This window comes from Emydura macquarii, unplaced genomic scaffold (assembly GCF_026122565.2).
Source record: "Emydura macquarii macquarii isolate MOO-44397 ecotype Brisbane River unplaced genomic scaffold, CSIRO-AGI_Emac_v2 contig_2897, whole genome shotgun sequence".
In the NCBI taxonomy this organism is placed as follows: domain Eukaryota; kingdom Metazoa; phylum Chordata; order Testudines; family Chelidae; genus Emydura; species Emydura macquarii.
The window spans coordinates 56,042,518-56,061,190 of record NW_027133034.1 but is presented as its reverse complement, the minus strand read 5'-3'; the positions used below and the strand labels follow the sequence as shown (position 1 = coordinate 56,061,190).

At 40.7% G+C, this 18,673-nt stretch overlaps 1 protein-coding gene across 4 annotated transcripts in view; it reads left to right on the top strand.

Annotated features, from left to right (window-relative positions):
- KIF2A (kinesin family member 2A) overlaps positions 1-18,279 on the top strand; it is a 97,204-nt gene extending 78,925 nt beyond the window's left edge. For 2 of the 4 annotated variants that reach the window (XM_067569250.1, XM_067569249.1), the window contains exons 16-20: positions 3,023-3,090; positions 7,149-7,299; positions 9,047-9,148; positions 11,610-11,745; positions 15,858-18,279. In XM_067569250.1, the coding sequence (XP_067425351.1) occupies positions 3,023-3,090; positions 7,149-7,299; positions 9,047-9,148; positions 11,610-11,745; positions 15,858-15,943 (543 nt within the window). In that variant the 3' untranslated portion in view covers positions 15,944-18,279. Of the gene's footprint in view, positions 1-3,022; positions 3,091-5,802; positions 5,917-7,148; positions 7,300-9,046; positions 9,149-11,609; positions 11,746-15,857 lie in introns of all 4 variants that reach the window. The other 2 variants (XM_067569247.1, XM_067569248.1) reach the window with 2 other exon arrangements.
- The last annotated feature ends 394 nt before the right edge of the window (positions 18,280-18,673 follow it).

Here is an 18,673-nt window from a genome sequence, read left to right as displayed (position 1 = left end):
ATCTCAGCCTTTCATTTGCCCATTCATGTACAGTCAGTGTTTTCCAATGCCATAGTGGCGAGATCTTTGAAAGGAATTCTTTGTCTTCATCCACTGGTGTGGGAACTGGTTCCCTTGTGGGACCTTAATATGGCCTTAGAAGCTGTCATGGGACCTCTGTTCGAGGTTCTGGCATCCTGCCCCTGTCTTCTCTTATGTCAAAAAAACCTGTATTCCTTGTGTCAATGATATCTGCGAGGAGAGCGTGAGAGTTGCAGGCTTTGATGGCAGAACCTCCTTACACGGAATTTTCCAAAGACAAAGTGACGTGGCCACATCCAAAACTTGTGTCTAAAGTGGCCTCTCAGTTTCATTTAAACCAGACAGTATATTTGCCTGTGTTTTTTCCTAAGTCACATTCATCCCTGGAGGAGCAGTATCTTCACACATGAGACCTCCGACAACGTCTGGCCGTTTACCTGGACATGACTAAACCCTTTCAGTTTTGCTTCTTCTGTTTGTGTCATATGCGATAGTATGAAGGGACGGTCTCCTCACAGATGATCTCTGAGTAATTTCCTGCATCAGGACTGCATACGAAACACGGAATGCATACAGGTGCGAGCCCATTCTGTGAGAGCATAAGCTATATCAATAGCGTTCTTAAGTGACGTCTCAATATTGGACATTTGCAGGGCTGCCACATGGTCATCGATACATATGTTTACAAAACCCTTATGCCATTACTGCGGCATCCAGAGCAGATGCAAATATTGGGAAGGCAGTCCTGCAAACCTTGTTTAAATAGATTCTGAGCCCCATCCCCTGAGCGTACAGCTTGAGAGTCACCTAAATGGAATATACGGCTGCGTCTACTCAAAGAAGAAACAGTTAAGTACTGTAACTGGGGTTTTTTGACATATGATGCAGATGTTTATTCCATGACCCACTCCCTGTCCCCTCTGCACTGGAGTTTAGTTTAGTGCGATAGAGCTGAGGAGGGTCTGGGCGATGAGACTTGATAGAGCCAGGAAGGGTCTATGGCCATGAGGTGCGAGTGGCGCCGCTCTACAGGTGCTGCTAGGTAAAATTCTCCCGTTTTGGTGTGCTGGGTGCGCGCACACATTCCAGTGGAATACGTCTGCCTCACATCTTGAAAAACCACAGTTACAGTAAGTAAGCATTTCTTCTAGTACTTCTTATAAAATCTGAACGAGAGGGGGAAAAAATCTGGTAAATCATGCCAGGGATCCAGTAGACTGGGCCTCCTGCTTTCTTTTTCTATGAGCCTTGCATTTAAAAGCAAAATTCTGTGACATCCTTTGATATGTCAATGTATGAGAGAACCTGTATGTGTAATACAGGTTTAATTTTATCTGTAGGCTAGAGTTCCTCAATAAGATGAAATTTAAGCACCAAAATTAGAATGCTAGGACAATGTGTTATGAGAGGAAGAGGGAGTAAGAACTACAGCAAGACACACCCATTTCTCAGATGCTCATCTAAAATCAGATTTTGTATTTGTAAATGTTGGGAGTCTGAGCATAGGAAAGGCTTCTGAATGAAAGAGGACCATAGAGTTAAATGGATGCAGCTCAAAAGCTGTGATGATTTTACTTTGTTTAAAAAACAATAGAAGTTGTTTGAAGTTACATTGCATGGTTCTGGTGCTGGAATAATGAAGTAAAGTCAGTGAGATTGATTTAGTGGAAATGATAATGGTGTGTGTTAATGCTCCTTTGTCCATTTCCTCAAATGAGTTTGTGGTAATTCCCCCCACTCTGTTTGATCCATGATTCATTAAATCCATGATTCATTAAAGGCTACAGAGAGACTGACTTTGAGTGGTGTATGGGGTTCTGTATCACATCAGAAGAGCACCATGGGTCTAATAAATGTTAGTGGTTCATGTAGGGTGCTTAAATAAATACTTTGTGACATACAGTTACCTTCAAGTTGTTTCACTTGTTATTAGCAAATCTGGTATCCTGATGCTGGGTATAAGGTGAAAACCCGTATGGCAGTTTGCCAAATTAGTCATATGGGAAAAATCTCTTCCAGATCCCAAATCTGGTGATCAGTCTAGCAGCCCCTGTCATCAAAGGAGGTCCATCATGCTAATTTAAGGGTGGGGCTGAAATGGGGGGCCGAAAATGGCTATTTGCTAGGGCAGAGAACAAAGCCAGTTACTAGACCCTGTTACCAGCCCCCCGCCCAATGGAAGCAGTGCTGGGTGGTCAGATGCTGGATGTAGAATGTGATACCCCTGTCCCATGCCCTGTAGCACAAAGAGTAGGGGGAAGGGGAGAAAGAAAGAGAGAGCAGCAGCCCCCTTGAATCCTCACACACACATGCTAAGGCAAGTGGAGGGAGCACTTGGAGTACTGCCCTAGCTGCTCCCAGTTGAGATCTCATACCCCTCATACCTGCTGAGGGTGTCTCCATGGCTCCTGGCCCCATCAAAGCCTCACTCTGGCTAGCAGGGTGACTCTTTGAAGTCTGAAAAATATGCCTTACAGGGAGAGATTATAGACTGTCAATCAGTTTGGTTTATCCAAAAAGTTAAGAAGTGACTTGATCATAGTCTACACATACCTACATGAGGGCGAGATCTCTGGTAATAGTCAGCTCTTTAATCTAGCAGAAAAAGGCTTAGTTTGATCCAGTGCGGAGAAACTGAAGCTAGACAAAATCAGACTAGAAATAAGGTAGAAATTTTTATCAGAGAGGGTAATTAACTGTTGGAATAATTTACATTGGGAAGTGGTGGATTCTCCATCACCTTGAAGTCTTGAAATCAAGACTGGGTATCGTTTTAAAAGATGTGCTGTAGCTCAGCCAGAAATTATGGGCTTGATGCAGAAATTACTGTGTGAGGTTTGTTGGCCTGTGTTATGCAGGAGGTCAGACTAAATGATCATAATGGTCCCTTCTGGCCTTAAAATCTGTAAATCGATTTGAAATCTGAAGTACCAGGTAAACTTGTTAAGTTCTGCAGTGTTGTTTACAAAAGGTTTGTTGACTTGTGGTTTGTTTTCCCCAGATTGCCACTATCTCTCCAGGGATGGCATCCTGTGAAAACACTCTAAATACACTGAGATATGCAAATAGGTATGGAAAATATTTTATTTATAGCTAATTTAGCTATTGTATTAGATCTCTGAACTGTGGTATACTGTTACTATGTGACACAATTATTTTAGGCACTTTCTAATAGCTTTTAGTATGCTTGCATTTCTTTCTAAACACAGACCAAAAGACTGATCCAAACATTTGTTTTATTTGAAGTTAATTTCATGCTTGCAAAAGGTGACAAGTTAACATCACTGGAAACTGAACTCCAGTATTTATTGGTAGACAGGACTACCACAGTGTGTAAGCACCTTCACACTGACCAGTATGCTTCAGTGTCCCTTCTTGGGGTAAGAGGGCAGGTTCAGTCTCCATGTTGATTCAGTCCTTGAGGACCTTGCTGAAATAGTCATTTGTAATGTGTACACTTGTCCACTCGTAATGGAGACCACCAAGTCATTCCACATACCACTGAATAGTTGTCTGTTAGTAACAACTTTCAGTCATTACTTGGGTATGAGAGTCAAACCAGGGACCTTCCGGTGAAAGACACAGTATTGCTTTCCAGCCCCTGAGCCTCCAAGCTGGTCTATACTAAAAAATGTTGCTGCTTTAACTATATTGGTATAATTACATCTGCAAAAAGCCCCTACTGTTGATGCAATTACACTGGTGCAGAATTGTCACTGTATGAGGGCTTTTACAGGTGTAACTATAGGTTTGTCTACACTTAGGATGGTGTGTAGAGTACAGATCCTGCATGCCCAGCTAGCACATGAGAGGCGCTGCTTAGGGGAGTAGAGTATAGACAGCCCATCGTGTTAGGGTATGCTTGTGACGTCTTGTTCAGGACACCCAGAGCTGTGAGCCACTGTTACCACTCTGTGCTCTGTCTCTTCAGAGGCATGCAGTGAGTCTAATAATTTGTGTGTGTCTAGTGAGAGGTGCTGGACACTGCAGAGAGACATCTCTGGGAACCTTGGGAGACGGGGTTCACTAATTGTTACCTGCAAGGCAAGGTTTTGACTGGCAGATCTTGAAGAGTTTGTGGGCAAGGCAGACTGATTCATGTTTCAGCAAACTGACACACAACAACTTGGCAGCAGCAAAGCTCTCACTCTTGCTAAGGCAGAATGGTAACTCAGTGCTTAAAGCTCTGGGTGTCTCAGTGTTTCCTGCATGGCTTTCTAGTTGTCCACTGCTATTTTTAGCAGTGTAATGTCCCTCTGCTAGAACCATTCCCTAAAGACTGTCAGCTCCCTGCTGTTGGAATTTTTCCCTGCTGCCTCTCTGCTGCCAGAGCCTTTCATCGCCACATGTAGCTACACCCTGCAGGTGTAGACAAGGCCTATATCAGCAAAAAATCACAGCACTCACTGGTGTAGTTCCACCACTCAGACTTTTAAATGTGGAGCAGCCCTTCTAGATTTCTTCTCCTTCCCCCTATTTCTGTTTTTATTTTTAAATTGTTTCTTCCTTCAAGAAACAAAAATGCTTTTTACATGTTTTTGGTTGAATATAGACCTGTGTTGCTTTAATTTCCACACTTTATATTTTTGATGCAAGTACAGAAGTATGAAATATCAAACAGAATTTATTGTCACCTGTACATTTAAGTTTTCTTCTAAACTCGATAACTTGGTCTGTAAATGCATAGAATAAAGCCTTTGGGCATATGTTTTAGCTGTCAATAATGGGGAGGTAGAATTTCTCTTATTTTTGTATTACTCCTTTCAGAAAAATTGGGCTTATGAGGAGAAATAGGTCGTCAGAGACTTCTAAATTGCATAATGTTTTCAGGAGTTCTCCAAAAAAAATTCTTTTAAATTTAAGAAATGTATTAAAGTTACTGCATATGTGAGTATATTGTTGGAGCAAGAGTGCTGAAATAAATGTTCAGCAGTGAACATATGAGATCCTTGAAGATCTTTACTTTTTCATAATTGAGGGGAGGCATTTAATTTTTCTATTTCAAGCATATAAAACTGTCCATGTGCTTGTGATGCTATTATGTTCTGTAAAAATAATGCACTGCCAGCCTGTAGGTGTTTTTAACATTTCAGTAACAAGTTTCTAGAGAACCTTTTAGAGAGACCTATACACTGTGCAGAAGTATTAATTATATTCGTCTTTGTATGCTAAAATCTAATACGTACCTAACGTTTGTAGACTTTGTCCATAAGTTTAAATCTTGCATTTGCCTTAGTTAATATTTTAACTCTTTAACGTTCTTTTAGCAGTGTGTTATTTTCATATTTGTTTATTAAATAAGTGACTTTCTGTGAATATTATATAAACTCTATACACACATTAGATAGCAATGTGTGCGCAGTTTACAATATGCATGAAACTGAATAGTGTACAGTTTGAGTAATTATAACTGTAGTCACTTGATATTTTGAAAGGAGCAATCCTATCGAATATTGAATTTAGGCCAAATTCTGTTTATTATACCAATGTATATCCACTGAAGACAGTGAAGTTATTACAAATTTACACTGCTGTAAATGAGCAGAATTTGGCCTGTTGAATTTTCTCGGAAACATGCTTGAAACTCAAATTTGACCTAAACTCAAACCTAAATATCTCAACACTGTGTCTAAACATGTTTTATCTTAAAACAAACTGCTTCATGTTTCATTCTTTGCAAAACTATAAAGGAGAATTTTAAATGAAAGGTTGTTGTCATTTTAATTAATGTCTTTACAAGAACACTTTCTTTTAATTTGCTACTGTATCTTGCTGCTGCAGAGTAAAGGAATTTGGAATTAGTCCTTCGGACATTCCCTTCTCACAGAGTAGTGGCAGTCGCTCTGATCTCTCTCCTTCCTATGAGTATGACGACTTTTCTCCTTCAATCACCAGGTCTACTTCATTCTATACATGGAATCTTTATTTTTAAGTTTCCCTGTTTTAGCTCTATAATTTTACAGACCCAAATCTTCATTTATTCCCCTGCCTTAAGTCATCGCATACTTTTGTTTTTGTCCTGTTTGACAGGTGATGGTACTGCATGGTCTGCAATCATCTTTCCAAGCTTTTTGTTCATTTTTCTTTCTTAAACATTTGAATATTTCATATTCAAACTTGTTTTTCCCTTCATACATAAGAAACGGTGATGTCACCTTCGTAGATTTAGTGGATTGGTTCTCATAAATCTGTTTTGAATAATTCTAATGATTTTGAATTTTATTATCTGATCAAAATAAAAGCAAATGTATAATTTCTTATTTTTCATTAATGTAGTGAATCCTATAAATACATATATGGGTTTTGTTTTTGTTTTACTCCATATTAGCGAGTTGTTAAGGTTAGTTACTACTGAAGGATATTTTTCTAACCTTTTTGGTTTATTTGCAGATTTGAATTTATTTAGTTCATAAACTTTTTTTTTTAAGCGGACATTCTTGCTTGAAAGGATGTCAGCTGCACTTTTAAAAACTGTTTTCATTTTGCTAATGTTTAACTTTTTTAAGGATCTCAAAGCTAAAATTGGCTTGAATTAATGATCTGTCCATTCTCTGTGGATACTAGATTGGTTTTTTTACTTTTGCATGCCTACTTATTAGAGCACTGGCACTGATTTGTTTTTTAAAGTAAAAAAGTTCTGAATAATTTATTTACCAAACAGCTGCACACAAAGATAAAGAAATATATTAGCCAAATTTTGGTGTGCAATCTGTGAGTCTATTTTAAAAATAATAATTACAACTCTTACTGACTTTTTAAACAGTTCTTAAAATGCTTACGGTTCAAGTTGTTTTTTCCCCCCTTTGTACCTGTTTATAACACAGACAGTCTTGCATTCACCATTTTTAAATCTAAACTGGATGTTTTTCTAAAAGATAGGTTCTCACTCAGCCACAAGTTATTGGCCTTGTTGAAATGGATGATATTCTGTGTCCTGTGTTTATATGAGAGGTCAGATCAGATGATCACAATACTCTCTATTTGGCCTTAAAATCACATTAAATTTGTGAAGTTGACATCACCTCTATTAAATGAATTAAACTGCATCTGACTCGTAAAGCTTTCATTTATTTTTGCTATTTTACATAGACTTTCTTTAATTTTAAAATCTTTTTTTATGATTGTAGAGTGAAGGAACTGACAGTTGATCCTACTGCTGCAGGAGATATCCGTCCAATTGTACACCATGCTCCAAATCAAATTGATGATTTAGAGACACAATGGGGTGTAGGGAGCTCACCTCAGAGAGATGACCTTAAACTTCTTTGTGAACAAAACGTGCGTAGCTTTAATCATTTTAGGGATGTGTATATACAGTATTGTCTTTGAATTCAGCAGTAGATCAAATCCTGAGTAATATATGTTTATAAGGCTACTAGCTACTTCATTGAGGATAGTTAGACTTTGGACACTTTCAAATTGTCATATAAAATTAATGCTAATGCTAAAAATATGTTTTTGGGGGTTGCTTTGTTTTAGATTTGTTCTATTTGCCTTGCTGCTAAAGACACTTCAGCAGCACTGCTTGTTTGTTTTGCAAGTTGCTGCTTTTTCTCTGGATAATTTTCCCTAGCACACCTTCATCCCATATTAGGCAACTGGCAGCATTCTATAAAGCCCTTTCTTTCCATTATCACGCCAAGGGCTCTCAATATTACTACCCCAGATATTTCCCTCTCATGTAAATAGCTGCTTCAAGTGATTTACCCCCCCTCCCCCCCACAAGGTTTGCTATCTTGCATTTTTCCACGCTTCATCTTATTCTGCTTTATGCCCATGTTTCTAAATTCACTGCTACAGTTGGGTTTCCCTCAGTGCTGCAGTTGGAGGCTGCCTTGGGATGGGGCTTGACTACTTCCTCTTCAGGAACAAAACCCAGATCAGTGTGCCTCATGTCCTTAATTATGGGTGGTTTCCAGACTCACCATCTTTCTTTGAGCTTCAGAGCACAGAGAATACTTTAGAAATGATTCTGAGAGCTTGTCTATACTTGGAAATTTACAGACATAGCTATTCTGGAATAATTATTACAGAATAATTATAATGATCATTATTATAGTATAAGCTACCATATGGATGCTCTTATTCCAGAATATCTCTTTTGGTAACTTCCAAATGTAGACAAGCCCTAATTTAGTTCCACACTGGTTCCTTTGCTTTTCCCAGCTAGGTAGTGCTCACCAAGGGAGTGTGCCACAGCTAGTCCTCCTTCACCTTAGGTAGAGACAAAGAGCTGTGAGCTTCTTAGTCAGCTCTCCTGCACCTTGCCAGGCAAATCAGTACTGCATTTTTTGCTCTCAAGAAGTAGCTTCTGCCTGCCTGCTTGGCTTTGAGTCTGTCACTGGCCAAACTCTTGAGGCATTGGCACCTCTGCCCCAGCAGAGTAATGGAGAGTACAGTAGAAGTTGATTAATGGGTAGCCAAGTCTCCTGCCTCTTGATTGACAAGTTTGGTCCTGCCTCTTTAATTGCGCAACAGAAGTAAAACCCAGTTTGTAGAAATGGTGAGTATGGATCCACAGAGAAGAAAAATCCTTGGGTATCTAATTTGAACTTTCTTGAGCTCCTGTATTACTTTTCTTGTCCTCGCTCGTGTTGTCAGCATCTCCTGTTTAGTATCTGTGGATCTAATTAACCTTTCCTTCATCTTCCAGATCACCAGTAGATACATAAAAAGAGTAGGCTTGATTGGCTTAAAGATTTCTGTGGTTCCCACTCTGTGTTTCCTTCTTGATCTTTGTTACTCAGTAGGAGAACTGCTTGGAAAATTTTAACAAAAAAGATGAAAAATAAATGAAATTTCATTAATGCTTTTGCTAATTTTGCCCCCATCTTCCCCCAATTTCTGATGAGATCTACCCAGGCGTCAGTAGTTATAAATTGTACAATCCTGAGTCGCTCTTTCAGCAGTACTGCTTTCTATATATTTCCCTTTCTTATCTTGGGATTGGATGAAACACCTATTTAATGTATTTGTTTTAAAGCAAAATTCATCACAGGATAACAAGCTTTATTATTTTTTCAAGGAGGAGGAAGTTTCTCCGCAGTTGTTTACTTTCCATGAAGCTGTCTCACAAATGGTAGAAATGGAAGAGCAAGTAGTAGAAGACCACAGGGCTGTCTTCCAGGTAAAATACTGAGCACTGCATTGTGTTTGTACTAATCAAATAGCTTACGTTGGCCAGGGAGAAGTTCAGACTCTTGGGACACGGAATGTCATGTGGCTTACTAGTGTAGTCAGACCTTCCTAGATTTCTAAACAGCTTTCTTACGGGCAAGGCCATTGTGGCAAGATACAGAACCAGAATCATATACAACATGCCATAGCACCAGACCACCAACTCCTTTATCAAAGTGGCAGAGGAGAAGCATACTGCTATATTGTCTGTGAAACCCAGTATAACTTCTGTTATTTTCTTTTTTGGTAGCTGATAGTCTTAAAGAAGTCATATTTAGCATAGAACAGTTATTGTTCATTTTTAGCATTGAATTAATTTTTCTGCTTTGGTTCCTTTGGGTTTTAGCCATTCCTTCCAATGTTAGTGGCTGTGCATTGCGGAATGAAGCTTATTTGGCACTAACCCCACAATCTGAGCTTGAAATTTGACTGAATAAGCAAAAGACTGTATGTACAAACCAAGGATGATGATAAAAAATGACACCTCCCCTCCCCCCCGGACTAGTGTCCACAAGCAACTAATTCTGAGGCTGGTTTCAGCAGACAGACCTGCCTCTAGTTGCAATTATTTTGTACGGAGCTGGATAAGTCCGTTCTTTCACTACAAGCTACTCCGTTTAGAAGAAATACCACCAAGCACAATTGGTTCCTGATCCATGACTGCGGCTCCTACGTGCTACTGTAATACAAATAATGAATAGCAATAAAAGTGCCAGTTCTCATGGCCTCTAGATGTAGTACAGTAAAGACTTCAGACAGGCTAGACACATGACCTTCCTGCTCCTAAAGAAATGGTCCTCGTCATGCTGAGCAAAATGTTGACCATCTGTCTTTTTCTGGGTTATGGTTTGCCAAGTATTCCCACCTCCACTTGTTTCAGTAGGCAGATGGATTCGTAATAGATTTTAGAACAGATGTGGAAATGTATTTGATTTACTCAAACAAATTAAATTCGTGCCTATTCTGCGATGTACGGGCCTTTGACAAATTTACTTTAAAAACACAACTGATACAAATTACTTCACTCTGGGCCCAAAATATTAGCCTGTAGGTAAAATTTTCAAAAGTGTCCCATTTTTAAATGTGATATAGCCAGCTAAGAGCATAACTCATTGAAAGTCACTGGGACTTAATCTCCTAAATCAGTGGTTCTCAGCCTTTTTCTCTCTGAGGCCCCCCCCACAACTCCAGGGCCTAGTGGGGGCTCTCAGGGATTTAGCTTTGCAGGGCTCTGCGCTTCAGCTGTTGGGCAGTGTGGGGTCCCTTGGGCATTGGCTTAGTTTGACTTTTATTTTGGGTGAGGGCAGGGCCCCATGGAGCTGGGGCCAGCTCCTCACGGAGGGACCCAGGGAGGGAGTGCCACCTCCATCCCCAGACTCACCTCAGCAGGCCACCCAGCCTGTCTAGGTTGAGGAGGGAGGGTGTGTGCAAAAATTATAACTCAAAGGAGAGGGGGCTCAACTCAAAAAGTTTGAAAACTGCTCAGGATGCAGAGAGGGGTAGCTAGAGGCTGTGTGCCGGCAGGAGGATAGCTCAGGGTGCAGGGAGGGGGGTATCTAGGGACTGTGGGTGGATGGGTGGGGGGTAGCTCAGGGTGCAGGGAGTGTGAAGCTAGGGGCTGAGTATGGGCAGGGGGTTAGCTCAGGTTGCAGGCAGGGAGTAGCTAGGAGCTGTGCACCGGCAGGGGGTGGCTTAGGGTGCAGGCAGGGGTTAGCTAGGGCTGTGTGCCGGCAGGGGTAATTTCCATTATAGACCTGTTTAAGCTAATGAGCCCCATTCTCCTTTGCCATAGGGCTGCTTTTCAACACTCTGGAATGCAAAGCTGCCCTAAAGCTGGCTTAGCCAGCCCCTAGAGGTCTTCCTCAATGTAGGAGAATCCTCTGGTGGAATGGAGCTGTTGTAGTGGCTCCTGTGGCACACATCCCTCTCCCAAAGCTTGCTTGGGGATGTGACTGGGGTGTCCTTGTTCCCAGGATGTCAGAATAGCTCCTTGGAGCTGTGGGCAGCCCACACGTACTTGCACCAGCAGTTTAGCTCAATGTATGGTATCCCTGTATCAAGGCTACAGAGGTGACATAAAGCTGTGATTTCTTTCCCAAGCCTGCGGCTATGCTGAGTACTCCAGACTATCGCTGAGAATTGGTGCCACTATCTTTGGCTGTTCCTGACATAGCCACTGAAATAAAGGAACCATGTATAAAACATATTAGACATCTTCAGTTTGCTATACAGAGAGCAAAAATTCAGATCCTGAAGTGAATCCATTACAATGCCTGACACTAATATTTGTCTAGTAACAGGGTATAACTAGCTTTGGCAAAGCAGAAAGACTTTGTGAATTCAGCTGTCTGTCTTCAAACTTGTCCTTTAGCTAATGCATTCAGTTGTCATGTGTCTCTTGTCTTTGTTAGGAATCTATTCGATGGTTGGAAGATGAAAAAGCCCTTCTAGAGATGACTGAAGAAGTGGATTATGATGTGGATTCTTATGCTACGCAACTTGAAGCAATCCTAGAACAAAAAATTGACATTCTGACTGAACTCCGAGGTAAGGCTGTAGTTTTGGTCATTTATGTTTAGGGGCCTACCATATTCACAAATGTGAAAATCCTGTTACAGCCCGTGAAATCTGGTCTCTGGCCATACAGCTCTGAAGCCAGAGTGTAGAGCGGTAGCTGCTGGCCCAGCTCTGAAGGCACCACTGCTGCCGGCACGGAAGTAAAGGTGATATGCTAGCGGTGGCAGTGCCTTCAGATCTGGGCGCCCGGCCAGTAGTTGCTGCTTTCCTGCTGTCCAGCTTCAGGCAGCGCCACTGCCAGCAGCAGTGCAGAAGTAACGGTGGCAATACTGCCACCCTCCTAATAGGCTTGAAAACCCCTTTTGGGTCGAGTCCCCCAGGTTGAGAAACGCTGTGGAGAAATCATACATTTTCCATGGGTTGGTCATGGCATAAATAGCAAATTTCGTGGCTGTGCAATACATCTGTGAAATTTGCTATTTATGTTGTGACCAACCTGCGAAAAACGTGTGATTTCTCTGTGATTTAAATAGACCCCGTCTATGTGTGCATTATTAGCTGAGAGTTTTCATACATCAAAGGGACTAACTAACAGTAAAGAGCTATAACTGAACGTTGTTGTGCATCTTCTCTTCCTCCGTCCTACAACCCAGAATCAACAGTGAGAGCAGAATATCTCCATTACATAGGACCAAGAAAGCAATCATTGTATCAGTGCCAGTATAGAGGAAAAATTCTTCACTTTGCCCCCTTTATCCAGAAAGTAAGGAACCTATGCTCAGTCTTCCAGCTTTTTTCTCTTTGTCTGTCTGTCCTTCCAGCCCATCCAAAACAACAAAGGAAAGACAGAGTCTAAATGAAATTGCAGGGAAAGGGAAAATAAGGCAGAGAGAAATAAGTAGTCTACCAGTTAACTCCCAACTGCTGCATTTCCCGGCTGTGTAACAAGCTGGGGAGACTGCTCCTATTACATTGTCGCTCTTCTAGGTCTGCCCACTACAGTTTAGAGCTGGATGCAGCTATGAACAGCTCTTGCTTACCAATGCGTCCTCAGCTTAAAAGCCTTCATTTCTGCAGCTTGTTATCAACACACCTTTCAATCAAGTCAAAATGCAGAGTCTTCTCTGTGCCCCAAATTCTCTCTTCAAACTGTATCTAATCTAGAGCCACTCCTCACAGCAAAATTGCTCATTCCAGTGAGATTAATGGGGGTGAGTTCACAACTCTGAGTCATTGTTTTTGGATTTATGTGGACTCAAGCAGATATCACTGCATCAGTTACAGCTGGGAGGGTTTCTTTGAAACCATAGTGTTGGAAGGTTCCTTTGTGCAAAATTTAAGCTTTTTTCATTTTTTAAATCTGAATATGTCCTGCAGGCCACATGAATGCATTTATTGGACCGTGTCCCACGGGTCACACATTTGATGCTCCTGCTCTAAAACTTTGTATGTTGGATTAAGAGTAACTCACACTGACTAACAAAAGCAGGTTATACTTTCCTTGTGCCACCTGTGAGCCCATTAACTAGAACAGTGGTTCTCAACCAGAGGGATACATACCCCTGGGGGTATGCAGAGGGGTACATCAGCTCATCTAGATATTTGCCTCATTTTATAACAAGCTACATAAAAAGCGCAAGTGAAGTCAGTACGTACTAAAACTTCATACTGCTGTGTGTACTATAAACTGAAATGTAAGTACAATATTGATGTTCCAGTTGAATTATAATTATATGGTAAAAATAAGAAATTTTTCAGTAACTGTGTGCCGTGACACTTCTGTATTTTTATGTCTGATTTTGTAAGCAAGTAGTTTTTAAGTGAAGTGAAACTTCAAGACAAATCAGACTACTGAAAGGGGTACAGTAGTCTGGAAAGTTGAGAACCACTGAACTAGAGGATTGCTTCCTCTTAGGAAGAGAAGTTTGTAGATGTTGGCAGTGGCTTTGGTAAAGCAGCAATTTGGGTGACATGATGCTCTCTTAAAATCTTTACAGGCTGTCTTTGAAATGGATGCTGCAAGCAGAGCTATTTAGGATAAACTCTTGCCTCTATTCATACTGCCTACTACACTTGCTGCTTATGAATCTTTGTAGGATGGGGAAAAAGAGATTTAAGGCAAAAAGAAATTATTGCTCAGCAGTTGTTTTTACTTCTCCCATTCCTCCCCTTGGAGAGTATTGTTCATGGTGATGAGTATCCCAACTCTTGTTTATTGCTCAGAGATTTGGGGACTAGTTTCTCTGTACTGGCCCCAACTTGACAGTTTTGTCTCCTGGTTTGTTGGTGGGTGAAGCTGTACAATTATCTATGGACTTTTGTGCTATAGGGTGCGAGAAAGGAAGACAGTGACAAACCTGTAGGCACCCTTCTCTTCCAGCCCCTTTCTTAGTATTTTTAATACTACTTTGAGTGCTTGCCCATGTCCATTCCATGCACATGTTGTTGTGTGTGTGCTGTACAGTCACCAGAGACTTTTCCCTCAGTGATATCTGTTAGGTCTGCTCTAGTGCCCTCTGGTGCTGTGTGCTCATGCACCAGTATAAGGGGCCCAGCTGGCCCTGTATCCTCTCAGTGGCTTCTTACCGCCCGTGACAGTCACTGGAACAGTTTATTTTGCTTCAGCAAGGTGATTCTCAGTGGTTCTTGCTGTTTTTCATTCATCCCTCTTTTCTTTTTCCCAAGAGATGTTGTCTTCCGTTTGTCTTCTTAGGAGTCAGTGTAAATAACTAGTTGGACTTTCACATTTGTTTAGTGGGGCATCCTCCTCTCCTGGAGCCAGACATGCCCTGGTCTCTGGGCTTCAAACCTTATGCCTCCTGTGGCAAGCCCAGGCCATTGAGCGACTCCAGCTGTCTGAAGTGTCTGTGGGAGACTCACATATGAGAACATTGTCGGCTCTGCTGCCAGTTCAATCCTCATATGAAGAACAGGGAGGCTAGGTTAAAGTCCATCCTAATTGAAGCCACACTCAGATTGGCGTTGGAGCCAGGCCGATCGGACTTGGTACTGAATTACCTTGGTGTTGGTATGGAGTGCTGCTTCTGTGACATGCGATTCTCGGCCCCGTTCCCCTTCACTGGTGCCCAAAAAGAAGCTCAGAAAGCAGCGGTCCTTTTCCTCCCACTATGCCATCACCCAACAGGCTAGAGATGATACCGGTTTGGCAGAACAGTGTTGCAGTCTGCATATACATGAACTCCAAGCCCACCTCCTAAGGTACTGCTTGGGAGTCCCCTAACGTGGAATGGACATGTGCAAGCACTCGAAGAAAAAATAGTTACTAATCTTTCTGTAACCTTTCTCTGAGATGTGTTGCATGTGTCCATTCCATGACACATCCTCCTATCCCTGTCAGAGGTAACGGGCAAGAAGGAACTGAGGGGGTGTGGGCTGGCCAGGACCCTAATACTGGCACATGAGTGTGCGGCACCAAAGGGTGCTAGAGCTGACCCAACGGATACCACTGAGGGAAAAATCTCTGGCAGCTGCGCACATGTAATGGACATGAGCAACACATTTCAAAGAACAACACTTTTTCAGAAAAGTTAGTAACCGTTTTGCATTTGTTGTGTAACTGTAGTCACAAAAGTCTGTTTCTGGGTGACAGGAAAATAGTGGATTCTGCAAGACATCATTTGCATTTAGATGTTTGATCAGTCATGTCAGTATAAAGAACAGTCTCCAATCCAAGTCTAGAGATTTTAAAGATTGCACTGGAAGTTGCATTAATATGTAGAAACACATTAGGGGCTTAATCCTGCACAGGTCAGTTGCAGATTTTGTGCATATAGGTGCCCTATACATAAGCAGGACAGGCAGTGCATGAGACGCATCCCCTCCATTGAATGTGCTCCTATGCAGCTTCCTAGAAACAGGAGTAAGGCCTTAGAGGGAAGCAGGCTGCTAAGAAACTTTTTGTATGAGGAGTATTGAACTTGAGCTTATGTATTCAAAAATGTCCATTATCTTTCCTGGTCCCTTGTTGGCCGTAGCCTCTGCACTTGTGTATGATGGAATGCAACAACCTTATGCTCTTTGCTGATGAGAGACTTGCAGCCTCAAGCCTTACTGTAAAACACACTGAACACAAGCACAGGGGCATTTATTCCTTGGGTGTGTTTTTTTTTTTTTTTTTAAAGATAAAGTGAAATCTTTCCGGGCAGCTCTACAAGAGGAGGAACAGGCCAGTAAACAGATCAATCCGAAGAGACCACGTGCCCTTTGAAATGGGCCTCTGCTGCTAACAGATCCCCCGAATCTTTACTGCTGTAACATACAGTTGTTCGGAGACAGTGGCTGTAAGAACTCAACTACTTGAAAGCATAAAAACTTTGGAAGTGTCTGTGGAAATGTCCAATTTCTTTCACCTGAATGACGTTTTCAGTTTTGTGTGAAACACTTCAGTGAAGTCTCTAAAATGCTTCTAGACCAGACAGCACAGCACAACCATGCAGGGTTCAGAGCTGTGAAGCACTTTGTTTAAAATGTTTCATTTATTCAAATTGTGAATTTTTGTTTTGGAAATCTTTTGACTTTCTTTTTTTTTTTTTTTTTAAATAATGAAGTAAAACTGTGGACTTTAAAAACTTCACTATTTCCTTTTAATAATGTTCAATTTTTGTTACAAAGACCAGCTGTGCAGTTTTAAATTGTTTGCATGCATGCACACCTCATCAGTGATTGTACATAACTCCTCTTCTAGAGACAGCTGTGCTCACCTCTTCCCATTCTGTGCCTTGATGAAGGCTACTTGACCCTAAACGTCCTCTTTCTGAAGCACAGCCTTAATAAACGACATTCCTTATTTGTCAATGTAAATTACTTTTATTGTGTGTACATTTTTAATGTGTTTGAGACTTTTTTTGGTGACTAGCTCATTTCACATGATGTACCATATCATTGAACAGGAACTAAGAGCTGCTAGAGTGGCCAAACAGCTGGACATTTCATCCTCCTTGTAAAAATCTGGAATCATGATTTATCTGAATACCATAAAGAATGGTTATATAATTCTAACATTTTCTTTGTAAAGAACAACAATATAAATTAGTTGATGTATAATAAAAGGTAACATTTAAGTATGGAGGAGAGTTGAATCTTAGGATAATACAGATATACAGTATGTGTACCAGTGTGATAATGCAGTCTAGAATAAAGGTGCAATCTGATCTCTACGTATGGGTAGGAGGACTATAAAAGTTCAGGGATCCAGTTAATAGTATAAACAAATACCTTTTAACATACTATTAAAAATTTGGCTTCTGATGCATGACAACTTACATGTGCATTAACTGTAGTTTGCAGATAGTTTGTATTGAGTAGTACTGTTGCTTTAAAGAAAGTAGCTAATGCATATTTTTCCCTTTGTACAGTGCCAGCAGCTGAAAAGTGGTGTGAATTTGCATCATTTGGGGATTTGCACAATAGGCTGCACAAATGCTACATAATGCTATACGAATCCCACAGTACCTGAAGTCTCACAAATAGCACCATGTATCCAGCACTTTTTAGGTGGTGGCACTTGAGATATTTTTGCAAGTCAGTGTCCAAAAGAAAAAAGTTGCCCTTTTATGTAAGAACTTTTTGTCAGACAGAATTGTAGCCCTCTCTTGAGTTCTCCCTGTTTCCAGGACAGATTCCAGGAATGATTATCAGCATACGCTGCGAATGGTTTTAAACTTAGTTTTTGGAACACAAGCCCATTTATGCTGGGACTGAAGGGAAATAAAGGGAAGGCAATGAAAAGAGAGCTAAATGAGCCAGAGATTCTCCGCATTTAATGTTTGTAACTCCCATAGGAAGGTAGGCTATGGGAGACCCTTGTTGCATCATGGTAAAAAGCTCCTATCTGTAAACATGAAAGCTGAAACAGCAATGTAGATTTTACACAATGTGTTTAATAAATTAAAGAATGAAACATAAATTAGAGATGAGAATTTACTTTTATGAAACTTGTATTTGCTTTGGGAAGGGATTTATTTTGTGATCATATGTCAGAAATAGATGTGATTTTAAAAAACATACTTAAAAGGCACCTGGTGGTAGAAAGGGTGTTTTTGTTTTATAGTAACAACCCTTCTGTCCAGGCTTCTATGTGAGTGTTTTACTGACTTCAGTCTTGAAACAGCTATATCAAAATGTACTGATCTTTCATAGCATTCATCTAAGAATGCAATGCATCATAAATTGAGGAAATTATACTTGATAACTAAGTAAAACTAGCAAAAGTGTTTCTGCTAATAGTAACTGACCGGGCAAGGCTAAAAGCATTCCCCACTCCTTAAACTGAAAGCTTGAACTAAAATGATTTGAATTGGTTAGTCTAAATCTCACTTTGCCTCAAGGTTTAAGCCCTATCAATCATTATGTGGAGGATTTATATGCAAGAAGTCAAGATATTGTGGGTGGTGTTCCTTTAGAGCAAGTCACACCTTCTTTTGTCTGTGTAAAGAGAGTCTTGTATTACATAAAGTGCTTTGAGATCCTCTGAAAAGCACAATCTATATGTGATTCATTATGGATTGTTTCAAACAACTGCAAATCAAGAATGATAGATGCTGTTCAGATGGCTGTAGGTTTCATGAGAAACTGTGCAGTTAGATTAAATACAAATCTGCTTTATTTTAGAGGCTAGATGTGTTTCTGTACTTGCCCAATTTAATAATTCTCCCATGCAAAATACATTTGACTTGGTTATAGTTTCATCACTGATGAGAGAGATTATTCTTAGCTAAATGATTTCAGTATGTTCACTGACTAGTTCTTGTCCCCTACACTAGCCTCACATCACAAAAGGAATTGTGCATTAACGATGGAAAGGGAAGGGAGAAGTATGAGCCACTTTAAAGAAAATAGGGAAAAATAGCTTAACATTCTGCTACACTAGATGGTCAGTAATATCTTTATATGGTAAACACGTTTTAGCAAAGGGTGATGAACTCTTGCCTTAAGTGTA